Source organism: Pogona vitticeps, chromosome 3, assembly GCF_051106095.1.
Source record: "Pogona vitticeps strain Pit_001003342236 chromosome 3, PviZW2.1, whole genome shotgun sequence".
NCBI classification, from domain to species: Eukaryota; Metazoa; Chordata; class Lepidosauria; order Squamata; family Agamidae; genus Pogona; species Pogona vitticeps.
In genome coordinates, this window is record NC_135785.1 from 172,906,060 (window position 1) to 172,931,593 (window position 25,534).

At 36.8% G+C, this 25,534-nt stretch overlaps 1 protein-coding gene across 3 annotated transcripts in view; it reads left to right on the forward strand.

Annotated features, from left to right (window-relative positions):
* The window catches only part of REV1 (REV1 DNA directed polymerase), a 53,519-nt gene that overhangs the window by 8,441 nt on the left and 19,544 nt on the right, over positions 1-25,534 (forward strand). For 2 of the 3 annotated variants that reach the window (XM_020805604.3, XM_078390312.1), the window contains exons 4-10: positions 576-744; positions 3,329-3,478; positions 7,590-8,284; positions 9,570-9,677; positions 13,857-13,973; positions 23,583-23,703; positions 25,277-25,405. In XM_020805604.3, coding sequence (XP_020661263.3) covers positions 576-744; positions 3,329-3,478; positions 7,590-8,284; positions 9,570-9,677; positions 13,857-13,973; positions 23,583-23,703; positions 25,277-25,405 — 1,489 coding nt within the window. Of the gene's footprint in view, positions 1-575; positions 745-3,328; positions 3,479-7,589; positions 8,285-9,569; positions 9,678-13,856; positions 13,974-21,815; positions 21,953-23,582; positions 23,704-25,276; positions 25,406-25,534 lie in introns of those variants that run through there. The other variant, XM_020805609.3, reaches the window with a different exon arrangement.

A 25,534-nucleotide genomic window follows, 5' to 3' on the forward strand; every position in this document is an offset into this window, starting at 1 on the left:
GATTTTAGCTAATACAATAAACTTGAACTTGTACTACAGATAATCTACATTCAGAGTTAAAGGTGTGTGTTTATATACATTTAGTTCACTGTGGAAGCAGCTTAGCTGACTGCCCCTATGAATTGAGTTCATATTCCAAGATACTAGTTCTGTAGTATGTTCAGTTCACACATTCCTTCCTGCTGCAACTTAAGAACCAATTGGGAAAATGAAGTTGAAGAAATATTGGGTATATTTCTTCAATTTATTTTACTGCAATGGGAAATAAAAAATAAATATTAAAGACTTCATTAGAGTCAACCAGTAACAGCTTAAAAAACTTAGCTTGCAGAAAAAAGTATTCTCAGAAAGATACCTGTATTGAGAGCCAATATGAATTTTTAAACATAATCTGTAAACTGATTTTATAAAAGACAGGGCATTTTATTGTGTGTTGACACTTCCATTTTATCCTTAAGTATTTTTGGCAAATTATCTAGACACAGTTCTTAAATGAAAAATATTATATTAGATTTTTGACTTTGTGGTTTCTGCATTGAAACATGTAAAAAGTTTTTTTTGTAACTTTGTTACAGATCCTTCAGCTGATGAGCTAAGGCAGCTAATGATGTTGCATGGGGGTCAATATCATGTATATTATTCTAGATCCCAAACAACGCACATTATTGCTACAAATCTTCCAAATGCCAAAATCAAGGAACTCAAAAGGGAAAAAGTTGTGCGACCAGAATGGATAACAGATAGGTAAATCCTGGGGAACTATGGTCATTAATTCTATTTAACTTTTACAAAAGTAGAGACTAATGTCTTCATTTTAAAAAAATATCAAATGTTGCCTTGAAAAAGTGTTGCTCCTAGTTCACAAGGTAAGCTGTTTTTTCCCCTCTGGGAGGGAACATGAAACAACACATGGGAACAGTGTTCCAGCTCTGGTTGGGTTGTGTCTTCGGTCCTCTGTGGCGTCTGGTGGCTACTCAGATTCTTCTCCTGGCTTCTTGGTTCTCAGGTTGACCTGGCTGGTGGTGGTGGTGGTGGGGAATTTGTTGAGCAGACCTGTCAGGAAGTCTCTCCTTTGGTCTGTCAGGGAACATATGAGTATTCCTTTTTACACTGAGGTATTCATTTTATCATATGTATATGGTATCTCTAGGATACTACTGGTCAAATATAGTGGGAAATGACTGTAAGACATGGAATGGCCAGGCTGTCAAGTGCATAGTAACTTAATAATAGCTTTAATTAATAAATATACTTTTGATTATGAAAATTAATTTATAAATATGAAGTAGAATATGAATGACTAGGGGGAAAATTACTGCTAAACACTCCAATTCCAAGTTATCTTCTGAACCTGTGATGGGTTGATAATGGCAAAACTGAGCAGTGCTTCATGTTGCTCAAAATATTGTTGGAGATACATTTGTTGTATACAGATATTTTAGAGAATGGTAATCAAGGTAATTAACAATATTTATAATCTTAAAATCTATCATCTTGAAAATTTTGAAAATTATATACTGTGATATATAAATTGAAGAATGATCTGTCTATTAAATGCATCATCTGTATCTCTTAAACTTTATGTGCATTAAGTATTCTTGAATTATTTTTACTGTATTCTTTTGAAAAGAGTGGTGATTTTACTGGAATTCTATTTCAGTTTTATTCAGCATTGGGAAAACAAATGAACTACACTTAGGACAATCCCCATTGTAATAGATATGATTACACAATTTCCCAAGCATCCCAACCACATAGCATGCTAACAAGTTCCTGGTGTTTTTTAATTGGGTAATGTGATCTTTCTGTAGTTTCCTTAATTGCAGCATGTATTCACTCCTGATCCTTTGCCAAGCTCCTTGTTAGTGTACAGATTGAAATTAAAGGAAAATACATCATGGAAAAAATTAAGGGTTAGCAGAATTGTGATTTGCCAGTGGATTTCCCTAGGCCATGCATGATTACATTCATCTCCCTGCATAACAGGGACTTGGGTGCCTTTACCACATCAAAGCTCCTTAAGGAATATTCTGTTGCAGGTGAATGTTGTAGAAGAAATTGTATTTGATTCCCAGACTTCAAAATGAAACAATATTGCTTGAACAGCAATGTACCATTTAAGGATTTTCCAGAAGATTATGAGAACTGCACTAACTCTGGTACTGCCTCAGTATTTGTGTAGATGTTTCACAGAGACATGCAAACCAGAGAAATTGAAACGTCATGAACAATGCCTTCAGTTATATAGGAATAGTCCCAGGGTTCCAGTCTAAATTAGAGAACAATAAACTGTGATACAATCCAGTCATATGAAGGGTGAAATGAACCTGTACCTGCTGCCCACCTAACCTGGTCTAGTTGCACTGCCTAGTCCTGCTGCTTTCAGTACACTCAAAGGAGAGTATTGGGGGCAGGCCTTTTACTCCTGAGAAGGTTTCCTCCCCTTCCAATATTCTTCCTCCAACATAGAGAAAGTGGTGGGGCCTGGCAATGGTGACATGATTCTAGCTCTCACTCTTTCCCTGATATATCTAGAGTTGTGTGAATTGCTGAAAGAAAAAAAAGACATTCGGACAAAGCAGTTTCTTCTAATTGCTGCTGCCTTTATTTTATTCATTTTAATTTTTTTGTTCTCTGCATCAGTACTCAAATTTTATTGATCTAAATTATGTTCAGGCATAGATGGAGCAGTATTTTCAAAGCAGATTTTTTATTTTGTTGACATCCTTTTTATTTTTCTCTTAAGCTTCATACCTTGGATTAGGATCCAAATAACTGGTTAAAAAGCATCAGATGTAATAACTGGGGCTTCTGTTTCCCTTCTCTTACCACACTAACGAAAGGCAAACAGTTTTTGAAATAAAAGAGTTTCTAAATTATGCATTAGTGGGGATTGAAGAATGTTTCTATTCTTTGCACTGAATAAGCCCAACTCTGGGCATCCCCATTATTTATTTATTTATTTATTTATTTATTTAGTTAGTTAGTTAGTTAGTTAGTTAGTTAGTTAGTTAGTTAGTTAGTTAGTTAGTTAGTTAGTTATTTCTTCTGGCTCATCATAATTGCCCTCAGGATCCTAGGCTTAGAAATAACTTGTAATAACTTACTAGTATAGTAGCAACTATTTGCTACATAAAATAATCAGGTAGCGAAATGTTTGGGGAGGAGAGAATTCTGCCAGTAATTAGAAAGTCACAGTGAGAAATATTTTCCCCTCAGAATTTGGAGGATAATTCCCTCTACAATGGTTTAAGCACGCAATAAAACTATATAATGACTGTTTTCTACAAAGTTCTTTATCAGCTAAAATTTTCATGTTTTGTTGCAGCATAAAAGCTGGACAACTTCTTTCATACATTCCATATCAGCTTTACACAAAACAGTCAAGTATTCAGAAAGGCCTCCGGTTTAATACCATATGCAAACCTGAAGATCCGGTCCCAGGTCCTAGCAATACCTCTGTGGAGCTCAACAGGGTGTAAGTAATAATTTTGTCTAACTCAGATTAAGTTGGAGATTGACTAGAGAAATGCCCCCATTCTTTCTCGTATTTTTTGCTTCCTGTATAGTCATGTATTGTGGTCATGTGGCATATATTCTGTGATAGTACTTCATATGTTTTTTAATTGTTCCACTTTAATGGGTGAATTAGATCCGTTATGTTTGTCTACACCTCTTGAGCAGAACATATCCCCTTGTGCCTTTCTCTGCCTCCTTCCCTTTTAAAAAAATGTGTGGGTACATCTTTGTGTCAGCAAAATGCTCTTGCTGACCACGTACTGATCTGGGTAATTTCCTTCTACTTCCGTGCTTTGATACCCTCTGGTCCATGGGGTCACAAAGAGTCGGACACGACTTAACAACTAAACAACAACAACAAATGGAGGAGAACCCACAGCACAGTGTAGTGGCGGTCAAAAAAACAGTAGGGGGACTGATGCTCCGTATTTGACAGAAGTATGCCAACACACTGACATTACCATTTGACAATTAATGTTAAAAAAATTAAGGGAGTCAAATAACAGTGGATGATGGAGGTGGGACCACACACCAGATGCATAGGAAATGAATCAGTTTTCGGGTACACACTGAATAGAATGTAGGTTGTACTGTGCGATGAAATGCAGAACAAATATAGTAGTAGCCTCCCCGCAGGCTGGATTTGATGCGGAGATGGCTTGGAGGGGGAACAAAAGAATAAATAATGGCTTTGTGTCATCTGAACCAAAAAAGGGTTGAAATTCTTGAAGAGTAATTTAAAAACATTTTGCTAATGTGATCGCAGCCCAACTCCTGTCATTTTATGTTGATAATGTTTGTACCTTTTGTTGTTGTTGTTGCAAATCATCACTGGTGTTATACTTTAAAACTGAATGAACTAGATTTTATTCAAGCATTGTTACTCAGATTTTTATTCTGTTATAATCAGCATCCTCCAAATAAGTAAGTTGAGGGGAAAATGCTTAATCTTGCATATTACAAAGATTAGTGGTGTGATTCTGTGTGCATCACTGGTGGAAATCAGGATTTTTTTCCTTTCTTGGCACAGTCCTCCCGTGTCAAAAATCTGCTCTGGAAAGTTTCCTAGCCTGTTCTTTTTAAACAAGTTTTGTAAGAAGAGTCCATTATACACTCCAGAGATTAATATCAATACATTACAATATGAAATAACGACCTCTATCAGTTCTGTTTTACAACTCTGATTGAGCTTATTCCTGGAGCATTTTTCTCTTCTCAATATGATACCATGTTGGAAATTCTTTGAAGCCTTACCAAAATCTTTCAAAATTGCTTTCCGTAGTTTTCTTGAGTGGTGTTTACTCTTCTAGAGTGGCAAGTCTAACTGTTGTCCTTCTGCAGCTTCATGTAGGCAAAGTCAGAACCTTATCTCTCTCTCTCTGAAGTGCAAACTGGAGATACTGGATGTGGCAATGAATAGAGGATTATTGGAGTTAAAGATAGTGAAGGCAAGCAAAATAGGTATTAATGAGATAGCAAGTAAGGGTGCACTTTTTAATATTTAAAAAGTTGTATAATTAAATCATGTCTTTTTGAGGAGTGATTTAAATAATGATTTACATCTGTTTTAATTTAAATCAAATTCACGCTGCTGCTGTGGCAACAATGGCTAGTAGCACAAGTTAATATCTTGTCAACATGGTCTTGCTTTTGATCTCTTTGGAAGCCACAGTTACTGACTTCAGAGTGAACACTGGTCGTCTTTTCTCCTACATTATGAGTCATAGTTGCAGACATAAAATGAATTTGCATCTTTGTTCTGCCTTTCTACTTAAAGTACCAAAATGTTTAGCAATTAGTTTTAAAAAAGGTTCAGGCATAAAATAACATCAGTCAGAGAAAGGTGGCAGATGAAACACAAAACAAACTGAACAGTTAAATTGAACACCTGCCAGATTAAGAAGTCTTGAAAAGATAATGGGACAAAACAGATCTCTCAGAGCAGGGAGTTTGATAACTTGGATACAACCATAGAAGAAGCTTTTTTTGTATTTGGACCAAATGTGGTAAGGTGAAAAGTACAGGTCTTTGTACAAGCAGGCTTAAAGGGAAGAAGACAGCACCTTTGATGTCTGGGACCCAAAATTATTGAGGGACTTAAGGCTGATCACCAACACTCTGAATTAATCCCAGAAGTGAGTTAGTAACTAATACAACTGGATTACTAATAGAATAACATGGCCTGGAGGACTAGCCATGATCAAAATGCTTGCTGCAGCATTTTGTACTATTAGCAGTTTCTTGACACATTAAAATAAAACAATATTACAGTATTTTACATTCATGGTAAATAAGGTGCGTGTCACCCAAGCCACAAGGTGCTCCTTGACCCAGTTCCATTGTAGTCAAGAGCATATTTGGCCATTTTAAGCTGTTACACCAACCTTCCCATATTTTAGTTCTTTGTAATTAAAGGATGAGAAGGTTGGTGTACTGGCTTAAAATGAACAAAGGTGCTTTTGAACACAATGGAGCTGGATCAAAGAGCACCCCTAAACCGATGAATCTGGCTTTGCAAGGAGAATATAAGGCCAGGTTAAAATGTTCTTTTCTGATCCATGTGTGTACTGTCCTATGAGCATTGTCCACATTAAGCTTTTATTCATTAGCCTACATCCAGTTCTTCACTGGTTTTCAGGCTTAGATTCCAAACTGATGCCATCTCCTAAAAAGTGATAGAAAGGAGAACTAGTAATCATTAACATGCTTGTGGCACAAATCGCAAATCTCCAGAAATCTGTTGGTGGCTTTGTACAGATATTATTTATTAGAGAATAAAATGAGAGTTTGTGCAACTAGCAGCTATAGAATCAAGCAGAAACACACACAACACATAAAATAAGGTCCATCTCTGACCGGTGTTAAAAAGAGTGATATAGTTGCTATTAAATGGTACTGCAAAGTCTAGGGAGCAGGGACAAATTTTTATATCTGACTTTCAGTTTCTATCATATGTTTTGTTGGTATCATGGGTCTTTTTCAGGGGTAGTTTTGCCTTCCTTATTTTATTCAAAAGGTAACAAAAGCAGTTGCCCCCACGGTTGCAGAATGGCATGTTCTGAGGTATTTGGAGAAAGAGAGAGACTGCTCTCATTTATAAGTGCAGTATGAAGATGATAACGAAAGAAGAAGCAGAAGCATTCTGCTACTGCTACTCCTAAAATCAGCACATGTGAAGAAAATAGCAAATAGTGCCAGAGTTTTCTGTTTCTTTTCCTAAACGCCAGCACATGGCATTTCAGGTGGACTGGTATCCTTAATATCAGCAGGTTGGGACATCTATAACTTATAATTTGCAGGTGGGTTTATGGATGCATAAAGAATGAGTCAGACTCTTGCATTGATGCTTTCCTCTTCCTATCAGTTTGAAAACTAATAATCATTAGAGTTACATTTACACCAGTGTAGGTGGAATTCATTCAGCCAGAGGTTACTGAAACCACAGTTGGCTAATCCACATGACATACACTCAGTAATCATTTTCCAATTTCGTTTAATAGGATCTTACTTGTATGTCAGGTGGTTAGTCATTACAAACCAATTTATATGTTAATTTAAATTGCTTTCTCTTAGAGTATCTTGATTCTTCTACATTCCAAAAATCAGCAGAATCTTAAAATTGCTGCTGTTAACCTCATGCTTCTATTGCTGTAGGCTGTGTATGGTGAACTGCTTGTGTTCCCAGTTCTTAATCTAAAGGCATTTTTGCCATGTAATTCTAGCTCTGTATAGGGGTGACAGTTGAACAGAGTTTGAAACAGTAATTGAGTAAGATGAATATTGTCCATATATGCAGTGAAATATTAATGGGTCCTACTCATGTTTTGTAAGAATCAGAATGTTTCTGCTGCTTCATAGTTTAAAGAAATGTGCACATGTTGGAAGATGCTCATTTAGAGAGTTGGGAAGGTGTTCCTAAAGTGGCTACATCAGAATTTTCCTATAATGATTAAATACTGTGGGTTTTACTTCCAAATAAATATGCCCAGGATTGCAGTCAAAGTGTGGGAAATGTTGATTAAACTGTGTCTTTCTAAAGTAGTTCTGTGTTTTGAATTTCTCCATTTTAGAAATTGTCTAGTAAAGAAGTACGATAATGAAATCAAAGCCAATGGAATGAGTAGATTGAAGAAGGAAGAGGAAACTGAAGATGAGGAATTCTCAGAGTTGGAGCAGGCCTTCTCTGGTAGCAAGCAAAATGGAATTCATCATAGAGACAGCTTTTCCATTTTTAATGGAAACACTCATAGTTCCAGCAGTGCCTTAAAGACACAGGATAGCATGGTGCCTTCTGGCCACAATGTTACAAGCAGACTGTCACCAGGTCCTGTGCAAGAAGATGAAAGGAGGGAAATTGCTGACTTTAGAGACTGCTCTATGCAGCATTTTCAACAAAGCAACAAAAATACAGAACTTTTACAGAATGTGCACAGGACTATGAGTAATTCATCTTTTTCATCTTTGCACAGTAATATTAAAATAAATGGTGCTCATCATTCTACTGTTCAGGGGCCTTCAAGCACAAAAAGCACTACTTCAGTATCTGCTCCTAGTAAGGTAGATTCATCACCTCTGTCCAAATCTAGCAGCAGTTTCATTTCTGATTTTTACTCTCATTCAAGATTGCATCATATATCTACCTGGAAGTGTGAATTTACAGAATTTGTCAACACGCTGCAGCGGCGAAATAGTGCTATCTTCCCAGGAAGAGAAAAATTAAAAAAATTAAAAGCAGGGCAATCTACTGTTAATAAAACTAATTCAGGTAAATACTTGTCAAGATTGTATTAAAGGGTGTTTTCACTCATGCTATTAAGTTATATAATTTATGTTTCAACTAATAGTATTTCCTGTTGGCTGTGATGGATAGCTTGAGTGCACAGGATAATGTGAGAGATGGAAATATAATATGTCTGCTGTCTCAGGGTGCAACTACACTGATTATTTATCCCAGTTTGCATCAGATTTTGCATGGATAAAATTGAAGTGAAAACTGGCAATGACTCGGTATACAGCTAAAAATGGGGAACCCCTGTGTTTTTCATTGAGAAATTGTCTCCTTTTGTTCAGCATGTAGGAGGTGGTTCATTTTTCTCCAGTTCAGCTGGCATTGCTTTTTTCCACTTTGTGGTGGATGCGATTGTCTGATCTGTTGCAAAGGGGTGTTTGCAGGGCTGTCAGTAGGCACACTGTTGCCCCCTTGAGAGCCTGTTGTCTCCCCTCCTCCAAACAATTTTTCTTTTTCTTTTTATTATTACTAACAAAGTTAGTACTGTACCAGAAAAGTGCTGTATGAATTCAGAAATATACAAAAAATTAAAAAGAGGATAAGAAGGGATGGTGTCAGTGGAAATTGTCAGTCTTAGTCTCTTCTTTGACAACACAATACCTTCCAGCACTGTTATCTTTTCTGATTTTTAATGGATGACAGAATTCAACATATGAAACTTTCAGACTGACTTTCACATTCATGATTTTATCCTTGCTTTGGTTTCAAGAGGAAAAGACAGTTCTCAGATCCAACGAAAACTGAAGCCTTGGAGAAACTTTCTTGGAGGAACAGAAAACACCAATGTTGCATTTTTGGCCCTTTTACACCCCTGTACACATACCAGCTGCTTTGCATCTTCAGCATTGGCATAAATTTACATTAACTCTTCTGACTCTTGGAAAGCACCTGATCATTATTTTTGGTATACCCCTTAAACTGTGTTTCCCCATGAAGCAGTAAAAGAATAGGATAAAATTAGTCTTGAAAGTTGATGAATGTTTTTGTCTTTCAGTTCAGCATGTAAGAATAGCTATTCTGTTGTACTGTGCACTCTTGAAACCATGTGTTTTATACTGAAAAATAGTATGTGCATATGCTCTTACCTTCAAGAACATCAAGCCATATTGGACTCCCAGAAATTTGTCGTATCCTACATATACATATTTTAACAGTAGTTCAAATAGTTGTGCACAAAAAATTGAATGATAATGTGTGAATTAACAAGAATAATATAAACTTCCATGCAGCTTTCCTTAATTTTTTTGTTTGTCTGTTCTAGATAACATATCCATTTTGAACTCAACCAAGCATCAGAGTTGTATAATGCATGTGGATATGGATTGCTTCTTTGTATCAGTGGGAATCCGAGACAGGCCAGACCTCAAAGGTTAGTATCCATCTCTTTTAACATTGCAGCTGAGGGGGAAAAACACTGTAGCAAGAATCCTATTAGTTATACCTGCCAGCAAACAGTGATTCCATGGTTTAATTTCCAGTGGCAGATTATTGCAAGTTAAGAATACATTTAGGCATTTCCTATCACATTCTAGTTTTGTGATTCAGCAGCCAGTCTTGTTGCATAACATAAGCAAAGTTGTAAGTGTCTGTGCGTTCCTTGTCCATAAATAAAAGAGCACATTCACCCCTGAGAATCTGCTGGGATTCTCAGAGGTGCATGGATATACATCGTGAAAATTTCACTGAGTTCTGTTTATTTACCTGTGGGGAATGGACCGAAACAACTTTGCTTGCATTACACAATAGGATTTCAGCCAGTATATGATAGGAGATGCCTCTGCTGACAATTTAACTTGTGTCATATCACTACTGAAAGTTATGATGATGAAGTTAGGCTTGCATAAATAAGCAAGTGATTTCTAGTGAAGTCTGTGAAATCTGTGTGTGTCAGCACAGCAAAATATTTAAACTTAAGACTCATACATGAGCACTGTCATATCTTATACACATTGCCATATTTTTGCTATTCAGTCATTGTATTAAAAGAATGCAGATAAAATTTCTATCTTTATTTTTCCTCCAGTGTTAAAGATATCAGCACATCTGTGTTCGTATTATCATTAATAATTAGACTGGAATACCAAAATTTGATTTTTGTTGTAATTTTTAAACACTTTTAAATGGGAAAATGTATTCAAACTTATATAGAATAAAATCACTTAAAATAATATTAAAAGAATACATAGAAATGATTAACCAGAAGACAAAAAGAAGCTTTATTTCCAGTTAAAGCTTGAGTTTGTCATTCATCAATGCCTGCAAAAAAAATTCTTTTGAAAAAGGAATTCACTTACTATTGTAAAATATGGAGTGATCCTAGCCCTTTTTAGCCAATGAGTCTACAATGTGATTACCCAACAAAAAAGCTTATTCTGTGTCCTAGCTTATCTAATGCATGTAAATCTGAAACAGCAGAGTTGTGTTTACAGATCCCAGAATTGGAAGGCTTCTTAGAGATCACCCAGTCCAACCTCATACAGGCTCTGTAATTAAGGATTCATGTACAACATTCCTAACGCATCACCATCCAGCCTTTCTTAAATACCTTCAACTAAGGAGATTCCATCATATTATGAGTCATCCTGTTCCACTATTCATGAATACTCACTGTTGAAAGGTTTCTCCTAATATTTTATCAAAACTTGCTTTGTTTTTTTATTGCTCCACAGGGAAGAATTAATACTAGTGGAGCAATAAAAAACAAGTTTGCACCATTCTTTTTTGCATGAACAGCCTTTCAGATACTTGAACACTGCCTCGTGTCACCTTTTTCATTTTCTCTTCTCTGATAAAAAATATCCTCACTTTCAATTGTTCTTCATTTGATTAGATTTCCAAGCCCCTTTCCATCCTGATTGTTCCTTTCTGTACATGCTCTAATTTGACAGTGTTCCTCTTGAAGTGGGGTGCTCAGAACTGGACAGAGTGTTCCAAATGCAGGCTGACTAGTGTGACACAGGACAGAATGATTATTTTCCAAATAATACAATGATGAGAAATCTATTGTCAACACTTGTCAGCATAATTCCATCAGTATAATTGCCAGCAGTGAATTATTAGAAGGTAAGAAATCAGTGTAGATTTTTGCTGTCACACACTAGTGTCCTGATTCAGTGTGCAAAAGCAAATGCCTACGTTGACTTCTTATGCTGGCATCATTTTTTGTTTGGATTTGGGCCAATATAAATATAAACGTAATTAATATCACAGGATCTAAAACTGTACAGTTCCAGCACTATAACTACCACAAAGGCATTTTGCATCAAAACATAAAAGCTTGAACAAAATCTTTTAAAAAATTATCCATCCCTGTTTGAATTATTGGACTATGAAGGCAGATAAATCCTCTGGGAAGGTATTTTGTAGACAACACTTCATCATAGAAATGCACTGTCATCTGTCATTTCCTCCCTAGCATCCAGTACTGCTGGGACAATGAGCAAGGTGTTTTCTGTGAAGCAAAAGGCATGGAAGGGTCCCTGTCATTAAGTAGCCACCAACTTCTTTAGGACTTTAATAGCTTATAACAAGACATTGAATTTTACTGGGTCTCTCAGTGGAGGACAATGCAAGAGATTTTATCATATCATCACTTTCTATTGCTCCCTCCAGCAACAAGACAGCAGCATTCTGAATCAGCTGTAGTTTCCACACTGCCTTCTCCAATAATCCCATACAGAGCACATTCAAATAGTTCCATCTGGTATGTGATCAGAGTATCAACCATTGAGACCAGGTTATCCTAATCCAAGAAGAGGCATAATTGGCAGACCAACCACAGCTGAGTGTAGGTGCCCTTTGCCGCTGAAGATAATTGGTACAGTATTTCTGTGAAGGAGAACTCCCTGGCTACTCATATGCTTCTTCAGATGGAACAGTACTAATTCAGATGAGGCTGCTTCCCTTATTCTTGAGTTTGTTTAAGGATAAAGGCAGGGTAAAAATATTTTAAATAAACAAACCTTCATCTTTTGATTTACCGGTTTTCATCCAAGGTGAATTTGATTGGAATCAGATTGATTTGAATCATAATATACATCATGGCTCAGAAACGTTTAATAAGATGATACTCCCCCCCCCCAATAGTGTGTTCTTGCTTGCTGTAAATTTCCGATGTATTTTCTGCAGTACATATTTTTTCACAATCTCCTAGTCCAGATATACCCCTACTTCCAGTAACCCACTATTCATTGACACTTCCTGTGTCTGAAAGTGTGCAGTTTCAAAAAGAGTAAATACTTGACTGTGCTGCATAAAAATCCAGCGGAATAATAATTATATTTCTTGCTCTGAAGGGATCAGCATAATTTGAGGAAACTGCTGGAGGAAATCTTAGAGATTTTGATAAGGCTTCCAAGAATTTCCAAGCTGGAATCATGTTGAGAGGAAACAAAACTGTATGCTGTGTGATTTGTCATTTTCACATATGTATCTCTGGAGACAGAAACCTAGTTTGAAACTGCAGATTCTTCTGATGGCATCAGGAAGATTAATCTACGTAATCTATTGAGAAACTTGTAGAGCTTTGTAAAATTTAGACTTTTAAGTCCAAGAGATTTTGTACCCTGTTTATAAAACTATTTAAGATTACATGAATATTTTTTATTTTATTTTATTACATTTACTCTATACTTCACTTTTCACCTAAAAGAAAACACTCAAGGTGGCTTATGAAGGGATTCAATGTTTATAATTCCTATTTAATTATGAGGTCTTTGAGCAATAATTGGTTTTAAATTAGAACTGCTAATATTGATTTTTTTTAAAACAGGCATTTTAAAAACAAAGAAAATCAAATCTGATTAAAAATTTTAAACATCTGATTCTAAACTGCATGGGAGGAAAGAATGAACTCTGCAAGACAGTGTAGCACAACTGCTAAAGGCCAGAGTAATAGTCCCCAGGACTATTGTCTGGTAATGATCCTGTGTATATGATCTGAATGGCCATAACATATCCTCTACCTTCTCTTGAGATTTGCTTGAGGAGGATGCTATGGTCAGTAGTAACAAAAGTTGTAGCAAGATTGAAAAGAGTCAACATAGTAGCCTTTCCTGTGTCTCCCAGGAAAGGTAATCTAGTAGGGTGGCCAATGCTGTTTGAAGCCATATTCAGGCCAGAAGACAGACTGAAATGGCTTCATCTAGGAATGACTGTGACTGACTTGCTACACCTTTTTGATAATTTTGCCTAGAAATACTGTAGAATATTTATGACTGGACAGTATGTTATCTATAGCCTTCAGATCCAGAGAGGCCTCTTTGGGAGGGATTTTACTACTGTCCTTTGAAAAAAGGTGCACAACACTCCCTCCTCCAGTGTATTTGACCACTACAGCCCAACATGACCCAGCTCAATCTTATAAATCAAAATAGGCAAGCGACTGAGAGGACAAATAGTAGCTGATTGACTATTAGCATTATTAGAACCAAATGTTCTAGTTATTCATCCTTCAGAATTAAAGCACTAAGTTGATTCTTTTTTGTGCTTTTTATTTAGAACTATGTTAATATATGTGCACTCTTGATTTAAAATTTATGTTTCATAGGGAAACCAGTGGCTGTCACAAGTAATAGAGGATCAGGAAAAGCACTGTTACGTCCTGGTGCAAACCCACAGCTGGAATGGCAATATTACCAGAATAAACTCTTGAATGGCAAAGCAGGTACAAATCTGCAACTTCTTCAGATTGAAAACTAAAAAAAATGTGTTTTAATGGTTGGATAGCTTGGTGGTTTAGATATCTGGCTGCAGAGCCGGAAGTTGGGAGTTTGATTCCTCACTGTGCTTCCTGGGAAAAAGCCAGTCTATGTAATCAAGAGCAAACTGCACAGTCTCAGGGTGCCCCCAGAAGAAGAGAGTGGTAAACTACTTCTGTGTATTTTCTAACTAGAAAACCCTGGAAAGGGTCACCATAAGTCAGGATTGACTTGACAGCAAACATTATTAGTAATAGGATTGTCAGTTAACAGCAGTCCCATTAATTCTGTAATGCTATGATGGTTTCTTCAGAGGAAAGTGCGACTTAATGCATGTTATTTTATATCATAATCTCACAGTTACTGGAAGAATGCAGGTAGATTTCCATTTGGAAGAAAATATTGCAGATAGTACAGAAAAAGTTTAAGCAGAGTTAATATTAATGTAAATCTGAAGGGTCTTTTTTTTAGGTTGGAATGAGATCAGTACATAAACTTCTAATAATGACATAGCAGTTGCACTATAAATAGTTACAATCCATAAAGGGTACCTTTGTCATGGTAGCAGTAGTTGGTGGTTCTTACTATTACATACAGTCATGTGAAAATGAAAGTACAGTGGTGCCTCGCAAGACAAGCACCCCGTTTAACAACGAAATCGCATTACGATGAACTTTTAGTGATCGCAAAAGCGATCGCTTTACAATGGTTTCAATGGGGGAATTTCGCTTCCCTGCTTCAGGAACCGATTCTCGCAAAACGACGATTTTCGGCCAGCTGATTGGCGGTTTCAAAATGGCCGCCGGGTTAAAAAATGGCTCCCCCCTCTTTTCTGGGATGGATTCCTTGCTGCATGGGCAGCGAAAATGGCCGCGCTATGGAAGATCTTCACTGGATGGTGAGTTTCAAGCCCATAGTAACGCATTAATCGGGTTTTAATGTGTTTCTATGGGCTTTTTTATTTCGCATTACGACGTTTTCATTCTACAGCTATTTCGCTGGAACGAATTAACGTCATAATGCGAGGCACCACTGTACACCCTTCTTTGAATTCTATGGTTTTAAGTACAGTGGGGTCTTGACTTGAGAACTTAATCCGTATTGGAAGGCGGTTCTCAAGTCAAAAATTTCGCAGGTCAAATCTGCATTTCCCGTAGGAATGCATTGAAAACCATTAGATCCGTATCTGCTCTTTTCTGTCCATAGAAACTAATGGGAAGCTGCTATTCTGCCTTCAACCACTAGAGGGGGATGTTTTGCTTCTTTTTCTCTTAGGTCAAGAAAGGTTCAGGGAAGGCAGGGAAAATACAGTCCAGGCAGTACAGTACCAGGCAGTCTGAAGACTGTCTCCCAATCCACTCTCTAAACGCTGGGAGGAGTGAGGAAGCAGACAGGCACCCTTTTCACTGGCCAACAGTTAACTGAAAGTTCAAATTTTGCACTTTCCCTGCCTCCCACGTGTTTTTTTTTTCAGTTCTTAACTCAAATCTAAGTACGTAAGTCAAGTCAATATTTTCTTATGAGAGTGGTTCTTAAGTCAAAACGTTCTTAACTCGAGCCGTTCTTAAGTCAAGACCCCACTGTATCAGGACACAATAAAGATAATGTGCTCCTTAGCAGGTCTGAAACTTAGGTAAATACAACTACAAAACATGACATACTACACCACGTCATTATTTATTTTACAAAAGTAAAACAAAAATAGAGAAGCCATGTGTGAACAACACTCACCTTATGATCAGTAGCTTGTAGAACCACCTTTAGCAGCAATAACTTTAACTAATCTGTTTCTGTATGACTTTATCAGTCTCTCACATCGTTGTGGAAGAATTTTGGCCCAGGCCCACTTGTCTTTACAACATTGCTTCAATTCATGGAGGTTTGTGGGCACAGCTCTCTTAAGGTCTCGCCATAGCATTTCAGTCGAGTTGAGGTCTGGAATTTGACCGGGCCATTGCAGCATCTTGATTCCTTTCTTTTTCAGTCATTCTGTTGTAGATTTGCTGGTGTGCTTGGGATCATTATCCTATTGCATGACCCAATTTTGGCCAAGCTTTAGCTGTAGGATAGATGGCCTCATATTTTACTCTAGAATACTTTAGTATATAGATGAGTTCTTGGTCAGCACAATGACTGCAAGGTGCCCAGGTCCTGTGGCTGCAAAACAAGCCCAAATCATCACTCCTCCACCACTGTGCTTTACAATTGGTATGAAGTATTTGTGCTGATATCCTGGTCTTTGGTCTTTGCTAAACATGGCACTGTGCATTGTGGCCAAACATTTCCACTTTGGTCTTGCCTGTCCAAAGTACATTGTTCCAGAAGTCTTGAGGTTTGTCCAGATGCAACTTTGCAAACCTACACCATGCTACCATGTTCTTTTTAGAGAGAAGAATTCTTCTCCTGGCAAGGCTGACAAACAAACCATACTTGTTCAGTGTTTTTCTAATTGTACTGCCATGAACTTTAACATTCCACATGCTAACTGAGGCCTGTAGAATCTGAGATGTAACTCTTGAAGGTGTTTTGCAATTTCTCTGAGCATTGCACGTTCTGACCTTGGGTGAATTTGTTTAGATGTCCACGCCTGTGAAGATTGGCAACTGTCTTGAATGTTTTCCACTTGCAAATAATTTTCCTCACTGTAGAATGATGGACTTTAAATTGATTGGAAACCCTTCTGAGATTTATGGTGAGCAGGAACTGGCAAGCCACTCCAGTATCTTTGCCAAGAAAACCCCATGAACAGAAACAAAAGGCTAAAAGATATTACGCTGGAAGATGATCCCTGAGGTCGGAAGGCGTCCAACATGGTACTGAGGAAGAGTGGAGGACAAGTACAAGTAGCTCCAGAGCTAATGAAGTGGTTGAGACAAAGCCAAAAGGACGCTCAGCTGCGGACATGCCTGGAAGTGAAAGGAAAGTCCGATGCTGCAAAGAAAAATACTGCATAGGAACCTGGAATGTAAGATCTATGAATCTTGGGAAGCTGGATGTGGTCAAGCAGGAGTTGATAAACATTGACATCTTGGGCATCAGTGAACTAAAATGGACGGGAGTGGGCGAATTCAATTGAGATGATTATCATATCTGCTATTGTGGGCAAAAATGCCGTAGAAGAAATGGAGTAGCCCTCATAGTCAACAAAAGAGTGGGAAAAGCTGTACTGGGATACAATCTCAAAAATGATGGAATGATTTCAATACGAATCTAAGGCAAACCTTTCAACATCACAGTAATCTAAGTTTATGCACCAACCACCAATGCTGAAGAGGCTGAAATTTACCAATTCCATGAAGACTTGCAACACCTTCTAGAACTGACACCAAAGTGTCCTTATCGGGGACTGGAATGCTAAAATAGGGAGTCAAGAGATAAAAGGAACAACAGGTAAGTTTGGCCTTGGAGTTCAAAACGAAGCAGGGCAAGGACTAATAGAGTTTTGTTAAGAGAACAGGCTGGTCATCACAAACACTCTTTTCCAACAACACAAGAGGCGACTCTACACATGCATATCACCAGATGGGCAATGGCAAAATCAGATTGATTATTTTCTCTGCAGCCCAAGATGGAGAAGCTCTATAAAGTCAGCAAAAACAAGACCTGGAGCTGACTGTGGCTCTGATCATCAGCTCCTTATAGCAAAAGCCTTCCAAAGAATAGCAAAGAGAGACAAGGGGGCCTTCTTAAATGAACAGTGCAAAGAAATAGAGGAAAATAATAAAAAGGGAAAAACCCGAGATCTATTCAAGATAATTGGAGAGATTAAGGGAACCTTTTGTGTAAAGATGGACATGATAAAGGACAAAAATGGTAGGGACCTCACAGCAGTAGAAGACATCAAGAAGAGGTGGCAAGAATACACGGAGGAATTACACCAGAAAGATCTGGATGTCCTGGACAACCCAGATAGTGTGGTTGGTGACCTTGAACCAGACATCCTAAAGAGTGAAGTCAAGTGGGCCTTAGAAAGCATGGCTAACAAGGCCAGTGGAGGTGATGGCATTCCAGTTGAACTGTTTAAAATCTTAAAAGATGACACTGTTAAGGTGCTACATTCAATATGCTAGCAAGTTTGAAAATTCAGCAGTGGCCAGAGGATTGGAAAAGACCACTTTACATCCCAATCCCAAAGAAGGGCAGTGCCAAAGAATGCTCCAACTACCATACAATTGCACTCATTTCACACGCCAGCAAGATTATGCTCAAAATCCTACAAGGTAGGCTTCAGCAGTATGTGGACCAAGAACTCCCAGAAGTACAAGCTGGATTTCAGAGGGGCAGAGGAACTAGAGACCAAATTGCTAACATGCTGGATTATGGAGAAAGCCAGAAGGTTCCAGAAAAACATCTACTTCTGCTTCACTGACTATGAAAAAGCCTTTGACTGTATGGACCACAACAAACTATGGCAAGTTCTTAAAGAAATTTGAGTGCCTCACCACCTTATCTATCTCCTGAGAACTCTATATGTGGGACAGGAAGCAACAGTTAGAACTGGATATGGAAGAACTGATTGGTTCAAAATTGGGAAAGGAGTACGACAAAGCTGTATATTGTCTCCCTGCGTATTGAACTTATATGCAGAATGCATCATGTGAAAGGGAGGACTGGATGAATCCCAAATTAAGATTGCCGGAAGAAACATCAACGACCTCCGATATGCAGATGATACCACTCTGATGGCAGAAATTGAGGAGGAATTAAAGAACCTCTTAATGAGGGTAAAAGAGGAGAGCACAAAAAAATGGTCTGAAGCTCAACATCAAAAAAACTAAGATCATGGCCACTGATTCCATCACCTCCAGGTAAATAGAAGGGGAAGATATGGAGGCAGTGACATATTTCACTTTCTTGGTTCCATGATCACTGCAGATGGTGACAGCAGCCACGAAATTAAAAGACTCCTGCTTCTTGGGAAGAAAGCGATGACAAACCTAGACAGCATCTTGAAAAGCAGAGATATCACCTTTCCAACAATGGTCCACATAGTTAAAGCTATGGTTTTTCCAATAGCGATGTATGGAAGTGACATCTGGACCATAAAAAAGGCCGACCACCGAAGAATGGATGCTTTTGAATTGTAGTGCTGGAGGAGTCTCTTGAGAGTCCCCTGGACTGCAGGGAGATCAAACCTATCCATTCTGAAGGAAATCAACCCTGAGCGCTCACTGGAAGGACAGATCCTGAAACTGAGGCTCCAATACTTTGGCCATCTCATGAGAAGAGAAGACTCCCTGGAAAAGACCCTGATGTTGGGAAAGTGTGAAGGCAAGAGGAGAAGAGGACAACAGAGGATGAGATGGTTGGACAGTGTCATTGAAGCTACCAACATGAATTTGACACAACTCCGGGAGGCAGTGGAAGACAGGAGGGCCTGGCGTGTTCTGTTCCATGGGGTCAAGAAGAGTTGGACACGACTTAACGACTAAACAACAACAATTCTCAGTGTTAACTTTGTTTTCATTAACATCCTCCTCAAGGATTTCTAGGTGTACCAATTTAAAATTCTGCATCTATCCACTGGTACTAGATACTGTATAGATAAACATATTTAGATGTCTTAAATGGTTGTGGAGTTGAAATATGTAATAGGGATTACTAAAGACATAGAATGTGTTTTCTTTTTCTGTGCATCTTTTCAGACTTATAGAAAGTCATTCAGAAGACCCTCCACTTCAGGGAGCTTTTTTGGGCTGATAGATGGAATAAAATACCTAAATAAAAAATAAATGCATCTGAGACTAATTTTATTTCTGTAGTGCTGATGTAGCTGTAGTTTGTCCATGCACCGTATATTGCAGGGATTGGGATATATGGAATTCTGATACTGTTTGTTTCTAGCTCTTAACAGCCTAGCTAGCATAAGCAACAGTTGAGAAAAATGGGAATTGCAGTCCAACAACCTTTAAATACCACATACTAGGATGAATCTATACGAATCTTTTTGGTGAATGTTGTCATAATGTAAAACAAAATATGTTTTTTTAATTTCACATTTTCAAGCATATATATTTAGTGTAAAATTATGTAGCTAGAATTTACATTTAGTTTTTAACTGGTTATTTCCTTTCTATAATGGCATGAAGGGAACTCAGAACTACTTCAACTGCAGCAATAAAAAAGACTGAAGTATCACCTAATAAATCTTGAAGACTTATGGCCTTTCTGTTCCTTCTCTTAGAACAGATAACTTTTCCATCTTTTTCAGTAATCTTGCTTTCACAAGGTCTTCGGTGCCATAGATTACTATGAAATATGTTACATCAATTAATATACTTCAGAATATGTGGCACAATATGTAGCCACTACTGTGTCCTAAAAGCCCTACTCTTGATACATATTCCTTTCTTTTCCTTTTTCTTATATCCATTGTGTCTACATGAATGAGTTCAGCTATATGAATCATAGAATTGATTCTTCATTAATGACTAATGTGCTTCTTGACTTAAACTATGACCTATATCATTGTGTCTCCACAACAAGTTGTTTTAGTTTCCATACCATGGTCTTGCAGTTCTTCATTGCCAAGAATAGGAAACAAACATCTGTAGATAAAAGGTCTTTCCCTTCCCATAGCGAGGACTATAACAAATATGCTACTGAATCAGACTCATTGCTCTTTACCTTTGCAAACATATATATTTCAGTATGACTGTTGCATCTTCCTTGCTGGTGGGAAATTAGGTTTTTCTGAACAACTGAATGCATGATTTTTAATTCCAATTTTTCTCCAATAATTTTTCTGCTTCCATTTTTACTACAGTATATTGGCATGCAGTCGATTTAGTCAGCACATAAAATGAATAATTTCTCACTCTCAAGGAAGAAAGAGTGAAGGTTGACACTGACCATAATGTCTAATGTTTAATTAAAGAGTTGTAACTTGAAATTTTATTGTAATACTGGAAAAAAGTGTATTGAATTTTTTGGTATGAATTATCTTGTTGATATATGTTGGGTATGTATATTATCGAGTAGGAGAGGCATTGAAACAAAATAGGAATTTTGAATGAATAGATAAAATCAATATTTTGACATAATGGGTAATTCTTTTTCATTTGGAAATTATGCAGATAGCTCATCAGTGTGAAAAAAAATCTAATCCCAATCTATTATGCATGACAGTGCTCTAGAATACAACAAACTTTTGTTCCGTACCTAACGCACTCTTTACTGTGGTTCTGCTGCCACTTTTCTTTCTGATCTGATGGACACATTTAAAGGACTTGTGAATCTCTTAACTCAAACAGATAACAAGTATATACAACATCAGCGCCATTTTTTACAAGATACTTCATTGATGATTGTTTCTGCTTTTATTGTTTCTCTTACAAAACAGTTTCAGGAGCAGTTGAATCTAAGATCTCTTACAGAAACAATCTCTAATTTGTACTCATCTATAGTTGTGTTACTTTACATTTGCTGTCACTCTGTATCTGTGATTTGAAGCATTCCTTCAGAATTGATAATTTTTGTTTTTTTCAGAGAATTTATCTGACCTAAAAAGAGGGGAAATTGTACATACACAAAAAATGGGATAGGGCCTCTCTGCATCTGCCAGCTTTCTCAAGATACAAATATTTTTAGCCTTTTCTCAAGCCCAATATCTTCAGTTTTCTTTCAAAAGACAAAATTTCATTCTAAAGACAAGCAACAGACGTTTATCTCTTTGGATACAGATTTATTCTCAGCGATTTCTTTTTCACAGACTTGGCTCCTGGCCTCTGATTTCTCCATCCGTTGCTCCACATTCACCATACGCCTGTCTAGTTTCCCAACTTTTGATGAGAGGTTCTCTGCTTTGCCTTCCATTGAGGACAGTGTATCATGCACTGTCCTGAATTTACATGAAGTGACTTCATCAACTTAAGGGGGGATCTGCTGTGCTGCACTGTGGAGGAAACCATCGAATTCCTGAAGACAGACAAGATGCTGACATCATGTAATGCCAGGGCAGAGAAATAAATGGACTAAAGACATTGTACCTCCTATGTTCAGGGCATAATTTGCTTCAATTTGAAATCCTAGCTGTAACTTGAATGAGCTGATCCAAGTGATGATGGTGAACATCAAGATAGCAGTTTTCCATGTTCTTTTTCACCCATATTTCACATCTATTACATTCTTTGACCTGATTATTATTTACATAAAGAATATGCCATAATTTATTTCATACTTAGATTGTTCTATAGTGTAGTGTCATTTCAGCAATAGATTTCTGTGAGTGGAACGGTATCAGTAACTATTTATGGTAGATACACTATACTACAGAAACAAAACAAATTCCAAGTTATAACGTTCTTTATCTCAAAAGAAGCGTTAACATGTTAGAGTACGTCCTCTAGTTCTACCTCTAAAATGTTTGGGATATGATTTTAACAAAAAATAATAATGGGTGTGCACGCTTCTAAGACTTTTCATATGAAACAAAGGTATGCTTAGTGTATAGAGAGATTGTATTCCCCCACGTAGAACAGAAAATTGGCTTGGTTTAATACACTATAGCTCTGTATTATGTTTTTGTTCATTGCTTGTGTATGTTTTACAAAGGTTCTATACCATAATTCTCTTTTGAGAATTGTTGGTATCACATACAGAGTAATATATGTTGCAGAATTGTTGAACATGAAAGGAAAGTAACATCAATTGATTTTCAGTTTAATAATGTACTTATGTAAACAAGTAGTTGAGATTGCATTGTCCTTTTACTTCATTTTTAGTAATTTGTTTTTGAACAAGATCTAGAACATTTCAATTGGATTAGTGTTCTCTTGATATATGTCTCATTTTTAAATACACTTTATGGATTTGCAGGCATTACTTCTTACAATTAGGACAGAAACTGATTTCATAGCACAGTTGGAGGAAGATATCTTAGGCAAAATATTCTTCATAAAAAACTCCATACTAATGTAAATATTTTCTGGATTAAATGTTAGAAATAGGCCTGACATTGGCTAATTTTATGAATAACTGAATCGATCTATATTGACTTGAGAAGCCACACTTACACAAGTTGATTTCAGAAGCTCAAGCTCTGTTTTGATCTCTCCAGTTTCAACATGCAAAAGAGAACCATGTGGATAGATTCATCATTAAAAATAATAAAACCGTACTTAGTGATTCTTTTTGCTTTAAAAAAATACCAAAGTGCTTACTCTTAAAAACATGTTTAATTTTGTATAGTAATACCAGTTTATAATTTGCTTATAATATTAATGTGTAGACCAATAGCAGAGAGCACCAAGATATAATCTTTATTCCAGTTAAGTCAGGGTTTTTGTTTGTTTGTTTGTTTGTTTGTTTTTGGATATTGAGTCAATTAAGTATTGTAATATTTAACACAAGTAGTGTAGATTACATAAATGTGTAATAATACTTGAATCGTTATTTCTACTCTTAATTATGTCTGTGGAATACAGGTTTAAAATAATTTATCAATGTGATTCTTCCAGTTTTGATACCCACTTTATATATTACTACTTTTGAATTAACTTGTAGAAGTATGTTTGTGTTATTTGAATTAAAATGTAACTGTTGAATAATACCATATTTAAAATATCTTCTTTCAGAAACGGATGAACTGAGCTCAACAGATGAGGACAATCAAGACTCTGCACAAGTAAATGGAGTAGATTTTGATCTTTCTGTGCCATCAATGGCTGAAATTGCATCATGTAGTTACGAAGCCAGGTAAGAGGAAATTGCATTTTTTGTTGGTCAGTAGACTTCATGGGTTTTTTCATTCTATGCTTTGTTTCATACCTGTCTCTTGCAGATGTAGGTGAGGACAAGAGGAAAAGAGAAAGAAAGAGGGTGAAATGCTGTTTAGCTGCAGTTGCTATAAGAGTTGGCTACTACTATAGATCTCAAGCATATGTGCCATACCGCTTTTCTGATAGGAGTATTTTTGATAAAACATCTTGTCCTTTTTATAGGTTTCATATTCAAGCATATTGAAACAGAACACAACTGTATTTAACATAGTTGCCCTCTCCTTGTTCTTCTCATTTATAATTTATCCTGTTTTTATTTTAGACTATAAATTTATGCCTAAGGCTTTTAGATAACTGATAAATAATAAAGTAAACAAAAGTTTTTATTTCCTTAAAATTATATTTAATTAAAGTTTGGGACAGCAATAGAGAAAAAAAGGATTGGGAAAATAAAAAGTAAGATTCCATAAAGTTAATAATGGAAAGACTGTCTTATATCTCCATAGTGTAAGTGTGTAAGCTGGAATTCCTAGTCTCTTTTTCACAACTCAGCAGTGTTTGGGACATGTCCACTTATCAATAATCACTGAGCATCTTTTGTAAATGTGGCTTACTCTTTTATCATCCATAAAAAGAGTTTATTTTTAGACAACCCCCTTACATATCTCCCTTTTTTCCACGGTCCATTTCTGCTATTTATGTCATCTCTGCCCTCTTTAAGAAATGTTCTTCTTGCGGAACAAGGGGAACATCTCTCTGTTTAGAAGTACAATGTGATACATCATGTTAAGCCCTGCTAAGCCTTTACCCCTCAAAGATGGAAACATTGGGAAGCAAAGCTCAGAACCCTCCTTTCAGAAAGGGTAGTATTTTCATCAGAGGCCTTGTCCAATCATCAACGTTCAAAATCCATAGGCATTCATAAAAGTCTGTTACTTCTACCGTGGTGTTGATTGATGGTACAAAACTGAAGTCAAGATCAACCCCCTTTGCTACTAATAGAGAAAAAAATCTCCATCTTGTCAATCATCTCTGCTGTGACCCATGCTCCAGCTGAGCATTCAGATTAATTTGTAGGGCGTATTTGCAGAGAGAGAGAAAGAGAGAGAGAGAGAGAGAGAGACCAGCTTTCTGCCAGCTGATAAAGGCTTATTTATACAGGCAGAGATTTGGCAATTGACTGGCACTAAGGAACAAGCTTGTTAATACTAGGATTCTTTAGTCTTTTTTATAGTTTACTTTTTATTCAATATTCATTTAAGCCATTTTTAATTCCAGAGTACAAGGTAGAATATAAGTGAGTAAAACAATAAATTCGTGGTATTTGCTGAAAAGAAATGCAATGTATTCTAAACGAGTTAAGGGATGGGGAAATGGGATACTTATTATTAATAGTATATAGGAAGAATAATGGACTTTGCCACTGTTTTTGTACCATTGGGGTAATAAATTCCATGAAAGCATTGACTTCTTTATTATGTGCTTCTGCAAGAATAGCAATCATTTCTGGGCTTGTGATCTTTTAAGCATCGATTATTATTTTCCATTAGGCAAGCTGGTGTACGGAATGGAATGTTTTTTGGACAAGCAAAACGACTGTGTCCAAATCTTCAAGCTGTCCCCTATGATTTTCAGGCATATAAAGAAGTTGCCAAAACCATGTATGAAACCCTTACAAGGTAAATTCTATTATATTAAGTATTAAAGAAGAATTGGGGGGGAATCTATTCTTTGTTTTGACACCTTCTCACATACGGCCTCAGACTTCTTGTGAATATTTATTTCTTATATAATTTATAGTAGCCTCT